General features: G+C 56.9%; 2 protein-coding genes across 2 annotated transcripts in view; both read right to left on the minus strand.

Annotated features, from left to right (window-relative positions):
* Window positions 1-7,266, minus strand: part of RIPOR1 (RHO family interacting cell polarization regulator 1) — a 29,588-nt gene extending 22,322 nt beyond the window's left edge. Inside the window, exon 1 of the mRNA XM_031058450.1 lies at window positions 6,982-7,266. The gene's annotated coding sequence lies outside the window, so the exon portion shown is untranslated. The remainder of the gene's footprint in view (window positions 1-6,981) is intronic.
* A 4,196-nt stretch (window positions 7,267-11,462) lies between these two features.
* Window positions 11,463-16,503, minus strand: LOC102031948 (C-factor-like). Its single transcript, XM_005422756.2, has 6 exons — window positions 16,494-16,503; window positions 14,205-14,256; window positions 13,288-13,478; window positions 12,822-12,980; window positions 12,440-12,550; window positions 11,463-11,752 (listed from the first exon to the last, which is right to left on the minus strand). Exons 3-6 carry the CDS (start codon window positions 13,414-13,416, stop codon window positions 11,639-11,641), a joined length of 513 nt encoding a protein of 170 aa, XP_005422813.1. The 5' UTR covers window positions 13,417-13,478; window positions 14,205-14,256; window positions 16,494-16,503; the 3' UTR covers window positions 11,463-11,638.
* Window positions 16,504-16,509: the final 6 nt, after the last annotated feature.

A 16,509-nucleotide genomic window follows, 5' to 3' on the forward strand; every position in this document is an offset into this window, starting at 1 on the left:
CGGGCGAGGGGAGTGGGGGCAGCCCGGCTTGCTGGGCCCCGGGCTGTTGGCCTTCCTGCCGCACACCGCGCCCACAGCCTCCCCTTGCCAGGGGAGCAATGGCTGGAGCAATACGTCCTCCCTCTCCGCCCCCATGTCCCCCCACAAGGGCCACCACAGCCTCGCAGGCTTCAGTGCTCTCTGACAGACCCCGGGCATGTTTCACATTCCAGCAGTGAAGCAACATGACCAAGGCTGTGCAGTCAGTCAGTCGGTGGCAGAGGGAACACCCAAACATCCTTACTCCCAGCTCTGTGACACCCAGCACCCCACCCTGCCTTCCCCCTCAGCTCCTGCATCCAACTGAGCCATGCTCGGACCTCTGCCAATCAGAAAGTGCACTCTGGAGGAGCAGAGCATGGGCACTGACCCACATTCCCCATCCCACCAGCTTCCAGCATCCTAGGGAAGCAGCAGAAGAGCACTCCCAGCTTCCCCAACTAAGGGACAGGCTGCAGCAGTCTAAATGCAGGCTGTCACCCGAGGGATGCCACAGTCGCACAGTGCTGCTTCCACAGCTGCCAGTCCACTTCCTAAACCCTGGCACCTCTGAGCATCCCTGAAGGTGGAGGGGTGAGGAAGCCACATGCCTGTTGGGGGACTGCACCCTGCTCCTCTCCTTTCTCCCAAGACCATCTTTCTCCTACCTGTCCTAGATCCTACTGAGTCGACCCAGTTTTAAGTAGAACTGAAGCCTTTGCAGCCCTGGTGAGACACCCTCCATGCAAGGACAAGGCTGAGCAGTGCTCTCACCAGCCCTGTGAGGCAAACACTAATTAGACCATCGTCAGGTCTTGGAGCCCAGTGGAGCAGGGCAATATCAGTGACAAGGAAATCATTGCACCACTCTCACTCTCCTGGGGCCACACCAAGGAGCAGAGCATTTGCTGCCAAGGTTGCTCGGTGAGAACCAGGGCGTCCCAGCTCCCAGCCCAGTTCTCCAGGCTGGCCTGGTTACACAGAAGGAGAAGTGATGCAAAGATGGGAGAAGGGACAGCAGGTCCTGAGGCCACCAGGGAAAAGCCAAGCCAAAAGGCCAACAGGGAGAGGCTGCCAGGGTGGATCCACCACGCCACATGGTTGATGAATCCCAGAATGGTTTGAGTTGGAAAGGACCTTAAAGACCACCTGGTTCCAACCCCCTGCCATGAGCAGGGACTCCTTTCACTAGATCCGGTTACTCCAAGCCTCATGTAACCTGGCCTTGAACACTTCCAGGAACAGGACAGCCACAGTTTCTCTGCACAACCTGTGCCAGGGCCTCCCCACCTTCACAGGGAAGAATTTCCTTCTAATATCCAATCTAATCCTGCCCTCTGTTACTTCAAAGCCATCCCCCCTTGTCCTGGCACTCTGTGTTTTTGTCTACAGTCCCTCTTCAAGTCTTTTGCTGCCCTTTTAGGTACTGGAAGGGACTCCAACGTCTCCCTGGAGTCTTCTCACCTCCAGGCTGAACAGCCCCTACTCCCTGAGCCTGTCTCCACAGCAGAGATGCTCCAGACCTTTGAGCATCTTTGTGGCCTCCTCTGGACTTGCTCAAATAGGTCCACATCCTTCTTATTTTGAGGCCCCAGACTGGATGCAGTGCTGCAGATAGGATCTCAGCAGAGCAGAGCAGAAGGGCAGAATCTCCTCTCTCAGCCAGTTGCCCACTCTGCTGAGGATGGACCCCAGATCTGTTCCAGGGTTTGACCACCTTCTCAGTAAAAACTTGGGGTGCCTGGAGGTAGACTGACCCACGCCACCACATTCCACTTACCTATGCACCACCATCCCAAGTTAAGCCCCATTCCTGGTTGCTGCTGGGGAGCAGCTGTATCCCTGCAGACAGCAGGAGAGGGGACTGCACCCTCCCCTCAGCCCCACGCCTGCCTGCCCTGCCAGGCTGGGCTGGGGAGCCAAGCACTCCCTGTGCCAAGGTCAGAGCTGGCACACTGCACTGGCTGCTCTGGGAGCTTGCTCAGCACGGACCAGCTTGGCAAACAAAAACAAGGACAGGCTCCTGCCTGAGTGGCCTCCTGGCCTGCCTGCCCTCCAAAACTCCCTCCTGGCTTTATGGAGGTATGGTGCCTGCTGGCAGGAAGGAGTTAAACCTCCCAGCATGGATTTGGATACTCCTGGGTTAACCTTCCCAGCATGGATGCAGATAATCTTGGTTTAACCCTTTCTTTATGGATATGGATACTCCTGGGCTAATCTTGCCAGCATGGCTATGCATGGGTACTCCTGGTTTAATCCTTTCATTATGGATACAGATACTCCTGGGCTAACGCTCCCAGCATGGATATGGATACTCCTGGGCTCTTGTCACTGAAGGAGCCTTCCCAGCAGTCCAGTTGGGAAGCTGGGCATTGGTGCGGGACAGAGTCCCTGAGCCCAAGGGCACTTTGTCTGAGAACCTGCTGGCATTAATGAGCTCCTCCCAGCACAGGATCCAACCTTTACAGAGCCTGGTGACCCGAGACCACTCCAAGCACATTCCCCTGCTCCTGGCAGCTTCAGCACCAGCCCTGCCAGCTGCCTGCAACCACCCCGTGGTGCAGAGAAAGGCCTGAGCTGTCAGTGGAGCCCCGCACCGCAGGTCTCTGCCCAAATTGCTCTTCTCACTGCAGGCTGGGCCTGGAGCCATGTCTTCCTCTCCCCTCTCTCCAGAGGGCTGGAGGCCAGCCCTTGGCTCCAGGCTGGAGCTGCTGCAAGCTCAGCATTCCCGCTCAGCACTGGAGCAAGGCACACACAGGCTGGGGCTCCAAGCCTTGCACTGGGACAGCCACGAATGCTGAGCACACTCAGAGCCCAGCCACCACCCCTGTGAGCAGCTGAGGTGCCCCCACAGAGCCTGCTGCCAACCCTGCCACCATCCCTGCCACCACCTTGGAGACGAGCATCCAGCATCCCAGCCCCAAGCTCCCCATCCCTCCAGCTGTGCATTTTTGGAAAACACAACCTGGTAAAAGCTAAGGGAGCCAGGGCGGTGCTGATGCAGCAGGAGCAATGTGAGCTGCTGCTCCAGCTGACTCACCAGAGCCCTGGCCGTGCTCAGGAACTGGCCAGCAGCACAGAAAGGCTGTGCCAGCAGGTCCTCTGAGCTCTGCTGGAAAACCTTCCCCGACACACTCAGGGCCAGCTCACAGCAGCAGCAGGCTGGGCCACGGCCCTAACCCAGCCTGTCCTTTTCCATGGGGCAGAATTGCATGTCCCAGCATTTGTCTGCCCATGGGGCCAGGAAAAGGGAAGATAGGGTACCCCCAGTGTGGCCACAAACCCACTCAGTGTTGGCCAGCACTGGGTGCTGGTCAGCTCTCCCAGACTCTGGCCAGCAATCTGGAATCCAGGTCAGGGCTTTGCAGCAAAGCCAGGGCATCCAGACTGTGACTTCATCAGGTTCAGCCCCAGCACAGGCCAGGAGGGTAAGGAGCTGCAGAACAGCACTGGTCCAGACTCTCTGGCCACCAACCAGCTGTCTCCCCTCCTAACTCCCTTCTTCACCCCGGGAAAGTTGCTGGCAGCATCTCCAACTGCTATCCCAGCTCAGCCTGGGGTGCTGAACATCCCCTGGGACTACTCCACCTCCTGCAAGCAGGCAGCCGTGCCCATCTCAGCACAGCAGGAACCAGCTCACACACACACCCACAGGATCACTCCAAAAGTATCCATGATTCACAAGATTCCTACAGTCCCTTGCTGTTGTCCAACACTGAGCAGGAAGGCTGAGCTTGTGGGCAAGCCCAAAACCAGCCCAGCCCAGCAGACGTAGCCAGTGGCAGGGCAACTGGCACAGCTGGGCAATGGCACAGCTGAGGTGTCTGCAGCCTTGAGGATTCAACATTGCACCACGTGAAGCAAAGTTTGGCCAATCCAGTTGGCTGAGGTAGGAACACATTGCCCCAAAGCTGGTGCTGTAAGGATGTGAGAGCAAAAGGCCATTCGGAGCACGAGGTGTTTTGGCAGGGCTGAGTCTGCAAATCTGGCAGAGCTGTATGCAAATGCATATAAATATAGTCCACCCAAGCAGGGCAGGGGATCCCACACACCCTGATCTGCTCCACTGCTGAGGTGGGGTCCCTGTCCCCCCGTGAGCAGCACCTGCTACATCCAAGAGCAGAGTGAGCCCACCTGGGAACAGACCGGTTCTCGCTGCTCTCCCAGAGTGTGAAAGTGCTTCCTGCACTGCGGTGAGCAGCAGCCTCCAGCAAAGCTCCCTCCCCTCCAAAGAAAACAAGAGAAAATGCTGGGATGGGGATTAAGGAAATGAAACCGGCTGTGCAGGGTAAGCAAGGATAGGAAGTGGCTGTGATATCTCCTCTCCTCACTGGCCTGCAGCTCTCCCAGCCTGGAGCCCACAGCATGGCACATCTAAACCCAAGGGAAATCACGTGCTGGAGAGTGTGTTGAATAACTGTGAGGTTTCTGAGTGATCCCTGCTCCTGAGATGGAACAGGCACTCATGGAGCCTCTGTGCTCCCAGACTGGCATTTCCATGCTCTCTCCATCCCAGCATAACATGCAGGGAGACCTCCTGACACCACAAGCTGCACTCTGCTTCCAAAGCTGGTACTGTGTGGTGGCATCTCACGAGTTTTGCTCTCATAGAAAAATTAAGGTTGGAAAAAACCTTTAAGATCATCAAGTCCATTAACCCCACACTATCAAGCCCACCATTAAACCACATCCCACAGATGTCCCATCCATACTTTTTTTTTAATACTTCCAGAGGAGGTGAGGCCACCATTGCCCTGGTCATCCTGCAGCTCTTCTACCTCTCCTGAGCTGCTGGCCCAAATGGATTTGTACTGGGAGGGGTGTCCCTGGAGGAAAGCAGTGGCAGTCAAACAGAAAGACCAGGACTAAAACGAGCTGCTAAAAGCTGCCAGTGGGGTAGGAGTAGCAGAGGAGGGACAGGCTGATAGCAGGGATCCTGCCACCTCCTCCCCACCCAAGTGATGCCCCTGAGCAGGACCCGTTCCAGCTCTTGTTCATGCCTCTAGCACATGTGTGAATGCCACCAGCCTCAGGCTGTGGCTCCAGCAGGTCTCTCCTGTATCTGTCACATGTCCTGGCATGCGAAGGCCAGCTCTGTTTACATCTGCAAGTCTCAGATTCTCCTGCTGGGGATGAGTCAGGCTTCCCTCGACACCCCGCTGAGGTGGCGGTGTCAGGGCCCCAGCTGGCGCTCGCCTCCTGAACGGCTCCGAGCAGGCGGATACCAGGCTGGGGAGCGGCTGCAAGGGGCTCGCACAGCCCTGCTCCTGCTTTCCATCCCGCTCAGGCTCGCACAGCCCTTCTCATGCCTTCCATCCCGCTCGGAGCCATCTGCAGCAGCAAGGGAGGCACTGGAGGCTGCAGCTCCCTGCAGGAAGCTCTCCCTGGCTCCGCTCCCCCGGGTCAGCTTCCTTCCCCTCCACCCCACAGGCACGTCATGGCTCAGCATGGGGCAGTCAAACCCTGAGCGAGCCCCGAGACACCTCCAGAGGTGTGGGTGGGATGGCCAGGCTGCTGCTAAGGAAACCCCATGTCTTGCAAAGCCTTGGGGCGCTGGGTGTCTCCTGGGGATCCTGCTCACAGGAGAGAGGGGTCCCCTGGGTTTGGGACCCCCAGGGACAGAGGCTGGAGCTCAAAGGAGAAGCCAGCCCTCTTCCCATCTCACATTGCCTGGGTGGTGAGATGGGTGCCAGCTGCACGCCACTGCCCAGCCTGCACACAGTGGCAACCAGCAGGCTGCCCTATCCACAGGGCCCCCAGCTGAGCCAGAGTGAGCATCCCAGGAGATAAGAGAAACCCCAAAACACCCCAATGACATCCAGCTCCCCCTTCCCTTTCATTGCTCCCAGCCCTTGCTTTCTGCCCCTCTTTTCCACACATCCCAGAGTCAGAAAAGTTATCCTCTTCAGATAGAGGCCTTTTCCCTATGCTCCCAAACTTCCCAGGGTGGGAAAAGAGCCTGGAAACTTCTTTTTGGATCCCCCCACCTGCATCCCCCTTGCTGTGACCGGCGCTGGGCTGGCTCTATGCAAGCACAATACCCAGAAGTGTGCGGAGCCGCTGGAAGGAGCGATGTTCCCGGATGGTATGCAACCCTGACAGCACTGGCTCTGCTTTAAAGGGTAATTTTATCCTGTAATAACAAACAAGAGGAGCCAAGTTCCTCCCCAGCGTCACTTCCCTGGCTCCAAGGAGAGGGACATGGGGGAGAGAACTCATTACAATGAACTTGGATCCTTGCTCTTGCCATCACAGGGTCTTAACTCCACTCCCTTGAGACAACAAGGGGGGGAAGATGCTCCAGGGCAGCAGGTCTGGGTCAAGAGTTGGAACAGATACATTTGTGGGCTGACATCCTGGGGCCTGAGGAGATGACCCCTCCAGCAACTCCTGTCCTGCAGACAGCAGCAGGAAGCCTGCCCCAGCCCATGGCATGCCTGGCTGAACCCCATCACAATTCCCACAGCCCCCCCACATGCTCACAGCACTGGTCAGGCACGCTGGCATCTCGGCACTGTGCCAGCTCCAAGTGCAGCCACCTGGGAACTTGTTCTGCAAAAGCTGGAAATTCAGGCCCAGCTGGTGCCGTGGGATGGGCAGGGAGAGGCTGACCTGCTCCAAACCCCTGGCAGGACCCTGCAGAGCAGGACTGGGTGCTATGGCCAAGGGATCATCCCTTTTGTGGGCATCCCTGGGGGCACAGGCATGGGCAGAGCCCAGCTGTGGGAGGAAGGGTGAGCACCTCTCTGTGACCCATGGGTGCACCCTCCTGTGCTCCCAACGGGTTTTTTTTTTGAAGATCCATGGGTGTGGCAGTGTCAGGGCCCCAGGGCACAGAGCAGGCTGGTTTATTCTTAGGGGGCACTGGGGGCATGTGATGGGCTCATCAACATCTGTGGTGCATTCACAGGGGACAGGGAGCATCTCTGCTCACCCCATCAGGCTCAGCAGTGGCTGACCTACCTCTGCTCCTGCAGGGACACTGATGCTCAGGAAAGGTGTCTCTCAGTGGTCATCACCAGGGAGGGCACAGCCCAGCCTGTGCTGATGGGACACTGATGTCCCCTCCTTGCCAGCTGAGAAGTGAGGACAATTTGGCAGAGCTCAGTTGTGGGAGAAGATGACAATCTGGAGAAGGCTGCTGAGATGTTCTGTCTGATTTCCTCTTCCCCAAGGAGCTCTTCTGGACATCTCAGGGTTTGATTAAATCCCAGCCTGTCAAACAAAGCTGGAGAAGTGCTGCATTTTTCTTCCTCAAGATGGATTTCCTCCAAACCCCTTATTAGGGGTTTGGGTTAAGTCTGTGTGAAGCTGGTAAAGCTGCTGTCTCCATGGTGCCCCCCCAGCAGACTAGGGGGCTTCCAGAGGAAGCAGAAGACAGGATCCAACCAGCTAAAAAGGGGAAGAGAGAGGAAAGAGGGAATTATGGCATCTAAAGCTTTCAGGGCCTTAGAAGTGGCAATGCCAGTGTCTGCCCTCTGCAAAAGGGGTTGTGGGAGACAAGGTGGCTTGGGGGAGATGAGTCAAGGGGTGCTTCTGGTTGCCAGGGAGGTAAAGCCTGGAGCAAGCTCCCAGTACCAAACCATCCTCCCAGGGCAGATGTGGAGCCTGCCTGGCTCTGGCTGACGAGAGTGGAGAGCATCAGGGCAGGCACCAGTGGGTTAAAAGCTTGAGGTGGGACTTGGGTGAGCTGCTTCCTCCCAGCAAACAATAATAAGGGAGGGAGAAGGGATGGACGGGGCTCTGCAGGGGCTGATAGCAATGGAGCAACCCCAGCCCTGCAGCTGCAGCTGTGCAGGAGGAAACCTCAGCACATTATCTGCTGGTCCCACTCGGCTTCCTCAGCAGCCCTGGTGCTGCAGGGACTGCGTCATTCCCCTCCAGAGCCTCATTTCTCACGGACACAAGTTGGGTCCCAGTGCTTTGATGGCAGCCCTGGACCCCAACACCCCCCAAACCCTGCACTCCCAGACAGTCCAGCCTCCCCAGCATCAGTGTTTCCCACTGCTGGGGGCTCTGGGAATGGTCACCCAGGCCTCAGAGCCCCCCAGCACCACGGTGCCACCCAGCACATGGTCCCCACAGCAACCATCCTGCTGCCCCATCCCCCCCATCCCAGACAGCACCCACACCTTGGCAGAAGGAAGTTTTGGCTGGATGATGACTCCTGCAAAGGGGATCTCCAGGTCCTGGCTGAGGTCCCTGCAGTTCTGGTTGCCTCTGCTCCTGGTCCTTCTTAACAAAGATCTGCAGCACCTGGAGCTGCTGCAGCCTGGCCGCGCTAGCTGCTGTCCCAGCACTTCCTCGTGCACGGCTGATTGTGACCTGCCTGTGCTCCACCTCCGCAGCTGCACGGCTCTCACAGGAGCAGCCCTTTTCCGTTTCGTTTCCGTTTTTTGGCCCTCTCCTCCTGTAGCAGCCTTTGCCTTTCACAGAGGCTCTGCCTGCTGCCATTTGCCCCACTCGGGTGCGCGAGGGTGTCTCTCAAAATTGGTCTTGCCCTGATCCTGGCAAGTCAGGTCAGGAGTCCCGATGTCCTCAGTGCTCCTACCCCAACCCACAGAGCTGCCTGGCTCCAGCTCCTGGTGCAACAAGTCTTTGCCAGTGGATATTGGTCTGGAATAAGGCAGCAGCTGGAAGACCCTGGGAAATGTGGGCCTTTTCCACCACTGAGCCTGGAGAGCTGCTGGGCTCCCTGGAGCAGAGAGATGTTTGCCCCCAGATGTTACCATGGCTCCAGAGAGGCTGGGGGAGGCTGTCTGAGCTGCTCTGGGTGACAGCTTCCCCACCCATGGCCTCTGGAAGTCCCCAGACACGTTTCCATGACCCTGTGCAGCTTCAGAAAGTGTCCTCAAGGAGTTGTCTGGCTTTCCCCACAGCTGGAACCAATGCTGGCACCTGTGCCCCAGCTTCAGAATAGAGCTGGATGAGCTGGTAAAAACAGATGGATCTTAAATCACACTCTGTTCAAACCTGCCTGTGCTCCCAGGGAGCAGCTAGCTGGTCAGGGGGAGCTGGGAGCTCAAGTGTCTCCTGGGGCACTGTAGTGCACCCAGTGAAAGGACACAGGGCTATGTGCTGCCATCCCAGGGGGCAGGGGGGACACTGAGGTCTGACACTTCCCAGAGCCAGGAAATAAGCCTGACACAAAGGGCAAAACCAGCAAAAGGGAGGGAGGGAGGCAGGAAACATCAGGCAGGAGAGGAAACGGGGAGATAATCAGCTCCATGAGCACAAACACCCGGAACTTGTGCAAAGGAAAAGCCAACACCACTTGGCAAGCATTTGAGCAGGGAGACCTGCCCATCTGGCCTTTTACTGAGGCTTCCTGAAGAACACGTGCCCTGCAGCACTTTAAGGGTCTCAGGGGTCCCTGGCCTCCAAGTTACCATGGGTGGCACAGTCCCTGCTGGCTTAGCTCCAGCATGTGCTCCCTGGGATGAGCCTTGTCTCAGTGGGTGGAAGAGCACCTGGCTGCACTTGTAAAGGCAAAGCACTCACCAGGGCTGAATCTCAGTTGCAGAGAGGTCCCAGTTGGTTTATCCTGCCCCAGTCTCGTGTTGGCTTGAAAACTGGGATCAGCTGACCTGTTTCCGCTTGGCTCTACCCAGCAATTGGTCTGCTATCCCAGCACCCAGAGGGAGACCACTGCCGGCAGTGCCTGGGGTTAGTTCTTCCCCCCAGGAGCTGTGTCCAGTACTGCCAGACTGCACTCCACCTGCAGAGCTTCCCACTCTTCCTCCTCCTACCACCTTCAGAACACAGGGCTGCCCATGCCCTGGTGACTTGACCGCGTCCCAGGTGATGGCCCAGGTGACGGAGCTTGTCCCAGCTGTCAGCAGCCCTGTCTCCTGCATGTTCCCAAGGGAGCAGCGACACACATCTCGTGGGGCTGGCAATGGCCACAAGGGGGACGATGACTGTGAACTGTCAGCAACCCTTGGTGGGATCCCTGGCATTGCTCATCTCCCAGGATCCAGCACGTGGCGTGGGACAGAAGGGAGGAACATGGAGAGAGAGATGGGCATGGAGCCAGCCTGTGGTGACTGGCCGGGCTCCAGCTGGCTTGTGCGGAGTAACTGGGGCAGGAGAAGCTCTGCCAAGGGGCAGGGAGGGCACTCGGGGGAGGCTTGGCCATGTCTCTGAGCCAGCACTGGGCTGAGCACAGCAATGCACTGCCAGGATCAGGCCCCTCACCCACGCTCCTGTCCCTCAGCCATTCCTTCCCAGGGTTTCCCCTCCTCCTGCTGCCATTGCAGCGCTGATAGGGAGGTGCCCAAGTTGGCACTGACCACTCTGGCCAGAGATATGAGCTGGGAAAGAAAAGAACAAGCATTGACATGGGAAATCAGGTGGCTGGATCATGTGGAAGAGCCCAGATGGTTCAGAGCTCCCCTGAGGATGAGGCTGAGGTCAGTGTCTCCCTGGCAGGGGGCACCCGTGCAGCAGTGGGTGCCTCATGTGGGCGCTCTGCTGGCACTGCTGGCTCCTGAGGGCCTTGGAAAGCACAGCACAGCCTTGGAAAAGAGCATGTCAGCCTAGGCATGGGGAACACAGCCCCTCTGGCATAGCCAGGTGGGGCATGGCCTCAAGATTCCCAGGAAAGCTCTTGGTGGCAGGCAAGCTCCCACTCCAGAAAGAGGTGCAACCCCAGCAAAGCCCAGACCCAGATGCTTCACTGGTCCTCCAGATGAGAAAGAAAAGGTGGTGGCCTCTGAGGGAGGGAGCAGGGTGTTGCCTGTCCTACAGGCCAGGTTGTTCTGCCCACCAGAGACCAGGCTTGGTTTTGCAGGAGTCCTGGCTCCTTTTGGCCACGCTCCTTAAAGAGAAGCTCTTTCCTGAAGGGGCAAAGCCCCAATACCACCCCAAAATCCATTTATTTGGGGCTGTTACCATTTCCTGGTCAAATTTCTGCAGTCAAGGGCTGCCCAGCCCACCTTACTAAGGTTCTCAGCTTCTCCATCCCACAGAAGCATTGTTCCCATGCTGGGATCCCCCATGGGACCAGATTTCCCCCACCCAGGGGTACCATGCCTGGGCTGGGGCACCACTGTGGCAAGAGCTGTCTGCCTGGGATTGCAGAACTGGACTGTAGTGCCCAGTCTTCCCATTCCAACCATGAGGCTGCTCCCAAAGACACCATGTCTAGAACAAGGTCATCCCAAGAAATCTATGGCAAATACACCATGCTTTGGTGGAAGCATGGCAGAAACCAGGCAGACCTGGGCACACCCTGCAGCCAGGCAGGATGGGAAAGCTTTGGGTGAGTTACATGTCCCCTTCAGCTCAGAGCAGCTGAAGACAAAGCAGGCAGACTGCTTGGATCACAGGATCATTTAGGTTGGAAAAACATCTCCAAGATCATCAACTTCAGCCATTAATGCCAGGCTATTTTTTGCAGGGGCAAGACAGTCTGAGTGGGGACTCTGCAGCTGGGAGAAGGCACAGGTACTAACTGACTTTATTAATCAGCAAGTTGGAGGCAGGGATCACACCCTGCCCACCCACTGGAGTCCCAGGTAGGTCCCTTGCAGATCACAGAGGGCTGAGCACCCTGGTGGACCTGGGCAAGCAGGAAGTCCCATGGCACTGTGGAGTCCCTCACAGGGAGAGAGGGCAGTCACCAGGGGATGGCTTTCCCTTCCCAGTTGAGCAGAGTTCCACTGTGTTTCTCAGAAAGGATTGGCAGCACAGACAACAACCCCCGCACACTTGTGTCCACCGTCAGGTCAGCCTGCAAAGGGGAAAATGAGACACCACCATCATTCCAGGCCATCCAGCAGCACCCACTTGTCTTGTGGGCAGTGACAGCAAGGCTCCTTCCACCCAGAGTGAGCAGAGAGCCACAGGAGCTGGGACAAGTCCACTGTGTGGGAGGATGGTTGGGTATCTGCACTGCTGGCTTGGATGGAGGTGGCTTGGGCTGGGAAGCCACCCACAGGTTTAACCAAACAGAAGATCTCTGCTGCAAATGAGATGCTTTGTGCAGGCTTCTCAAAACCCCAGTGCTGCAGGGACCACCCCCACTGCAAAACATGGATCCTGCAGGATGAGTGGAAACCTCATGGACCTGAAGTTCTTCACAGAATGGGGCACAGGATGGGATGGTGTTGCTCCTCTTCTCCCTGCTCTGTTGGATTCAGGTTCTCTCCGTATCTTTCAGGCTGCCCAAAACCCCTTTTTGCCCCCTAAACAAGCAGCCTGATATGTGCTGATGCTATTTCCCAGATGTCCCAGTATCCACGTGTTCTGCAGGGGCCCAACAGAGACATGGGCAACTTGGAGCCCAAGAGGCAGCTCATTTTCACTTGGATCCTCTCTCCAGAGAGCCATCTTGGCCACCTGGGCCACCTCCTGTGCAGGTTTATAGCATTGGGTGCCACCCATGGGTTCCCTGCTGACCTGCTTGGCCAGAACTCACCTCCTGGGTGCCCATGTCTGTTTTCACCCAACCAGGGTGCAGTGCCACACACAAGATCCCAGCTTCTTTGTAGGTCAGAGCCTGGCACATGGTCAGCATGTTGAGGGCAGCCTGGGTGAGGAAGCAAGCATCATCCATGGAAAGCAAAAAGCTCCATGAACCAGGTTCCCTTCCCATTGCTGCCTCTTGGTGAGGGAGAAAAAGCAATGCTGGGTCTTCAAGAGACAGTGTGTGTTTCCCCTGGGTAGGCATGAAGATGCCCTGGGAACTTGGGGACTCCCTCCATCTCTCCATCCCAGGTGTTTCCCTGAGATCCAGCCTGGCAAGGGCAGCTCTGACCCCATGGAGCTCAGGAGCCAGGGCAGGTCACAACTCCCCATACCTTGCTGCAGCGGTAGGAGATGACAGGGTGGAAGAAGGAATCAGGTGTTTTCTTGATGGACCCTAAGATGGTGGAGATGTTGATGATGGCTGCCTTGCTGCAACTCAGGCCCTTTTCTTTGCTGTCCTGGGCAGCCTTCTTCAGCAGAGGCAGGAAGGCCTGGGGAGAAACAACCTAGTGGGACACCTGTGCCTCAAGCCAGTCCCACTTACAGCAACTGCAACCCAGGGAGGGTGAGGAAGAACAGCAGGATGTCAAGAAAGCCCAGGTGGCCCTGCCTGCTCCCAATTAGACTTGCACAGTTCAGAGAGGCTGCAGAAGGCTTAGGCTTGAAGAGCAGCCCTAGCGCTCCCTTGCACAGCCCCAAGAAATTTGGCAAAGCTCTCCAAGATTTCCCTCATGACCATGGCCAGCCCGGGACACCCTCAAGTTGGGCCAGATTTCACCCCCAGAGCTTCACCCGTACCTGGGCCATCAGCATTGGCCCCACTGCATTGGTCTTGTAGGTCCTGACCATGTCCTCAGCATCGACCGTGTCCAGCGAGGCCGTGGGGGTGTAGATGCCGGCGTTGTTTATCAGCAGGTTCAGCCCCATCCCGTTCAGCTTCCCCTCCAGCACCTTCGCCGCATCGGTGATAGCCGAGGGGTTCTCCACATCTGCAGAGCGAGAGAACAGTCTGAGAGGGAGGGGAGAAGAGGGAGGGGAGGACGCCGAGGAAATGTGCGCGTTCTGAGCCGCGCGGCCCTTCCATCCACGGGCAGCAGATGGTGCTGCGAAACCAGCTCCGACTCATCCCGAGCCTCCCAACACCGCCGCCTCCGCCCGCAGCTGAGGGCTCCCACAAGGAAAAGCCCACCGTGTGGACAAACCGCTGCTGTGACTCCCACCGCTCCAAAGTCTATGTCTGAGCAATTTCTGGAGACCCCAGGGCAGCCTCCGGGGGGATGAGTCCCCAAGAGAAATGTGCTGGGACCTGCTGTGGGATGGCTCTGCATGGTCCTTCTGCTCCTGCTCAAGGTCTGGGCTAATCTTACAGCATTTCCACAGGAGCTGCCTTCCTCCCAAGGCCCTTCTGGTCTTGCCTAAGACTTGGGATCAAGGCAGAGCAAGGATGTGGTCACTCAGCTGGGGGAGCCAGGGGGCTGCCCAGGATGGGTCTCAAGAACATTCTGGTCCTGTGGCCATGGAGCAAGGAGGCTCCAGGGAATGGGGTAGTGAGGCTAAGACAGGTCTAGAGAAGTTGGGGTTTTGGCAGCAGGACTTGAAGAAGCTCTGAAGAAGTGGATCCCCACGCACAGCCTGAAGGGAGGGAGGGAAGGAGAAATGGGGCATGCATGGCTGCCAGTCACAAATTTACCAGCTCAGAGGCAGAGCACACGTACCCAGCTTTACAAGAACCAGGTTTGGGTGTTTGGATGCCAGATCTCTCAGCTCCTACAAAAAGAGACATGGAAAGAATCAGCACGAGGCAAAGGTGAGGCCAAGCATCATGCTGGGGGGCCAGAATGGCCCACCCTGAGGCAAACATCTTCCACGTGTTACTCAGTGCTTGTGAACAGCTGGACTGGGGACTGGCCTTGGCTCTCAGGCTGCTCCCAGGCTCCACAAAGCAAAGTGCCGTGTGCTCAGGGCATGACATTGCCGTAACTGCAAGATGCTGTGGTCACTTTCCCAAAGGGTCATCCACAGCCCAGCCAGAGCCACAGCAAATGATGGGAGCAAAGTGTGAAGGACCAGTTTACCAGGGAAATGATGTGAACTGGCTGGGGACACAGCCAGAAGTGTCTCACAGAGGCTGCTGAAAATGAGGTGGAAGAGGAACACCTGTGAGTGCCAATATCAGATTTGACCTGTGAGGAAATCACACCTGGATAGGCCAGTCCAAGATCCACACACTCTGGACTTTATTAATGATTAGTGAATTTAACAACTTTGCACATTTTTATTGGTTGTTTCCACCTCGTGGGGATATTGGGCGGAGTGGGTGAAAAGCTGAAGTCTCGGAGGAGGACTGTAAATCATTCAAGTGACCTTACAGCTGGGAATAACACTTGATAAACCATGTAAACAGCAGCCAGTGATCCCCTAGCATGGATCTTAACAGTACTTGTGTCTCGTCTATCTCTGTACCTCCCTGTACCATTGCCTGGTGTTGCTTCAGGGATCCCCTGGTTATCAAGATACCAGAAATAAATTTACTCTTTGTATTTTAGCCATTGATTGTCCTTCCTGCCTATGCCAACTCACACAGTGGAGGATTCAGAAGCTCTTTTCAGCAAGGAAACTTTCTACTTCACAGTTCCTAGCAGCTCTTTGCTCTGAATCTCCAACTACAGCAGGTTTCAGACCGCAGAAACCGAACCACCTCATTTAATGTGCCCAAAAGGATTGCTTTTACAACTAAAAACTTCTTCCAAACATTCCCACAGGAGAAATACAAATTGGTGGTTTCTTTTGAGAAGACCATGGAGCAGGAGAGCTGCTGGGACTGGCCACGGTTCACTATCACTTATCTCTGGGCTCCCTCACCAGACCCCATCTTCCCACATTAGCCCTGGGAAGTCATGTAAAATCCATTAATTTGTTTGTGGCGGTCAACACATATTTCTCCTCTCCTGTTTTTCCCTCAACAGCCCCGCACCATCCCAGCAGGAGCTTCCCCCACCCCAACACCTGGTCCAGGCACAAAAGGGCAGGAGAAGTGATGTGGCCTCTGATGTCTTTGTCCTGTCATCACCGACGTCAGCAGCACCCTGATGACACTGCCCTCACCCTACCACAGCTGGACAAGGCTTAGGGAAGTACCCCCTGGCTGGGAGAGTTGCATGAGGACCACCTTGTAGGAAAAGTGGCTCCAGACCAGCTCTGGAAAAACTCCCTGATCTCATCGCTGCCCTGCAAGAGTCCTGCAAGTTGTGGGGAGGAAGAATGGGGCAAAAATAAAAAACCTGGCCTATCTTTGACCCAGATAGCTTGGGCACCAGCCACAGCAGGAGCTGGGCACCCCTGGGCTGGCAGTAGGGTGGCTCTCACTGCCCCAGGACCACTCCTGATGTGGAATAATGCACACTTGCAAGAAGATGCAACAAACAAATCAGCTGGAGCCACGATCTATCAGAGAGCAAGTTTCTCCCTAGTAGTATTTCAGTGGGGCACAGCAAGCAGAGGAAGACAAGCTGGATGTAAAGAGAGCTGGAAGAACAGGGAAGCATTGTGATTCCCTGCACAAGCAACGTGTGTGAGTCTCTACCATTTCAGCAAAGTGGAAAGCAGGGACAGGGGGATCCCACAAGCCAACACTTTTGGAAACCCCATGTTCTGCACCTCGGAATTTTGCAGAGAGCAGCAGGACACAGCAGGACCTGCCCCAGCAGCGGCGCTGCCTCTCGCAGCGCCTCAGGCCCCGAGGCCAGCCCAGGTCGGCCCGTGCCCGGGGCGCAAGGGCCAAGCCTTGGCACGGCAGGGCGGGTTCGGGCACACCCAGCACGGCCCCGAGCAGCCCAGCGGCGCGGCCTCAAGGGTGACACGGCCGATTCTCCGCCGGCTGCACTTCAGGCGACTTTCACACGGGGCAGGGCACGGTGCGGACAGCAGAGCCCCGCGCCAGCAGCGAGCCCTTCGGGCCGGTGACAGGGGCCGAGCGTCACCGCCGTCCCCCGGCCCGCACTGACCTGTGCCCGCGGCCCA

Source organism: Geospiza fortis, unplaced genomic scaffold, assembly GCF_000277835.1.
Source record: "Geospiza fortis unplaced genomic scaffold, GeoFor_1.0 scaffold97, whole genome shotgun sequence".
In the NCBI taxonomy this organism is placed as follows: domain Eukaryota; kingdom Metazoa; phylum Chordata; class Aves; order Passeriformes; family Thraupidae; genus Geospiza; species Geospiza fortis.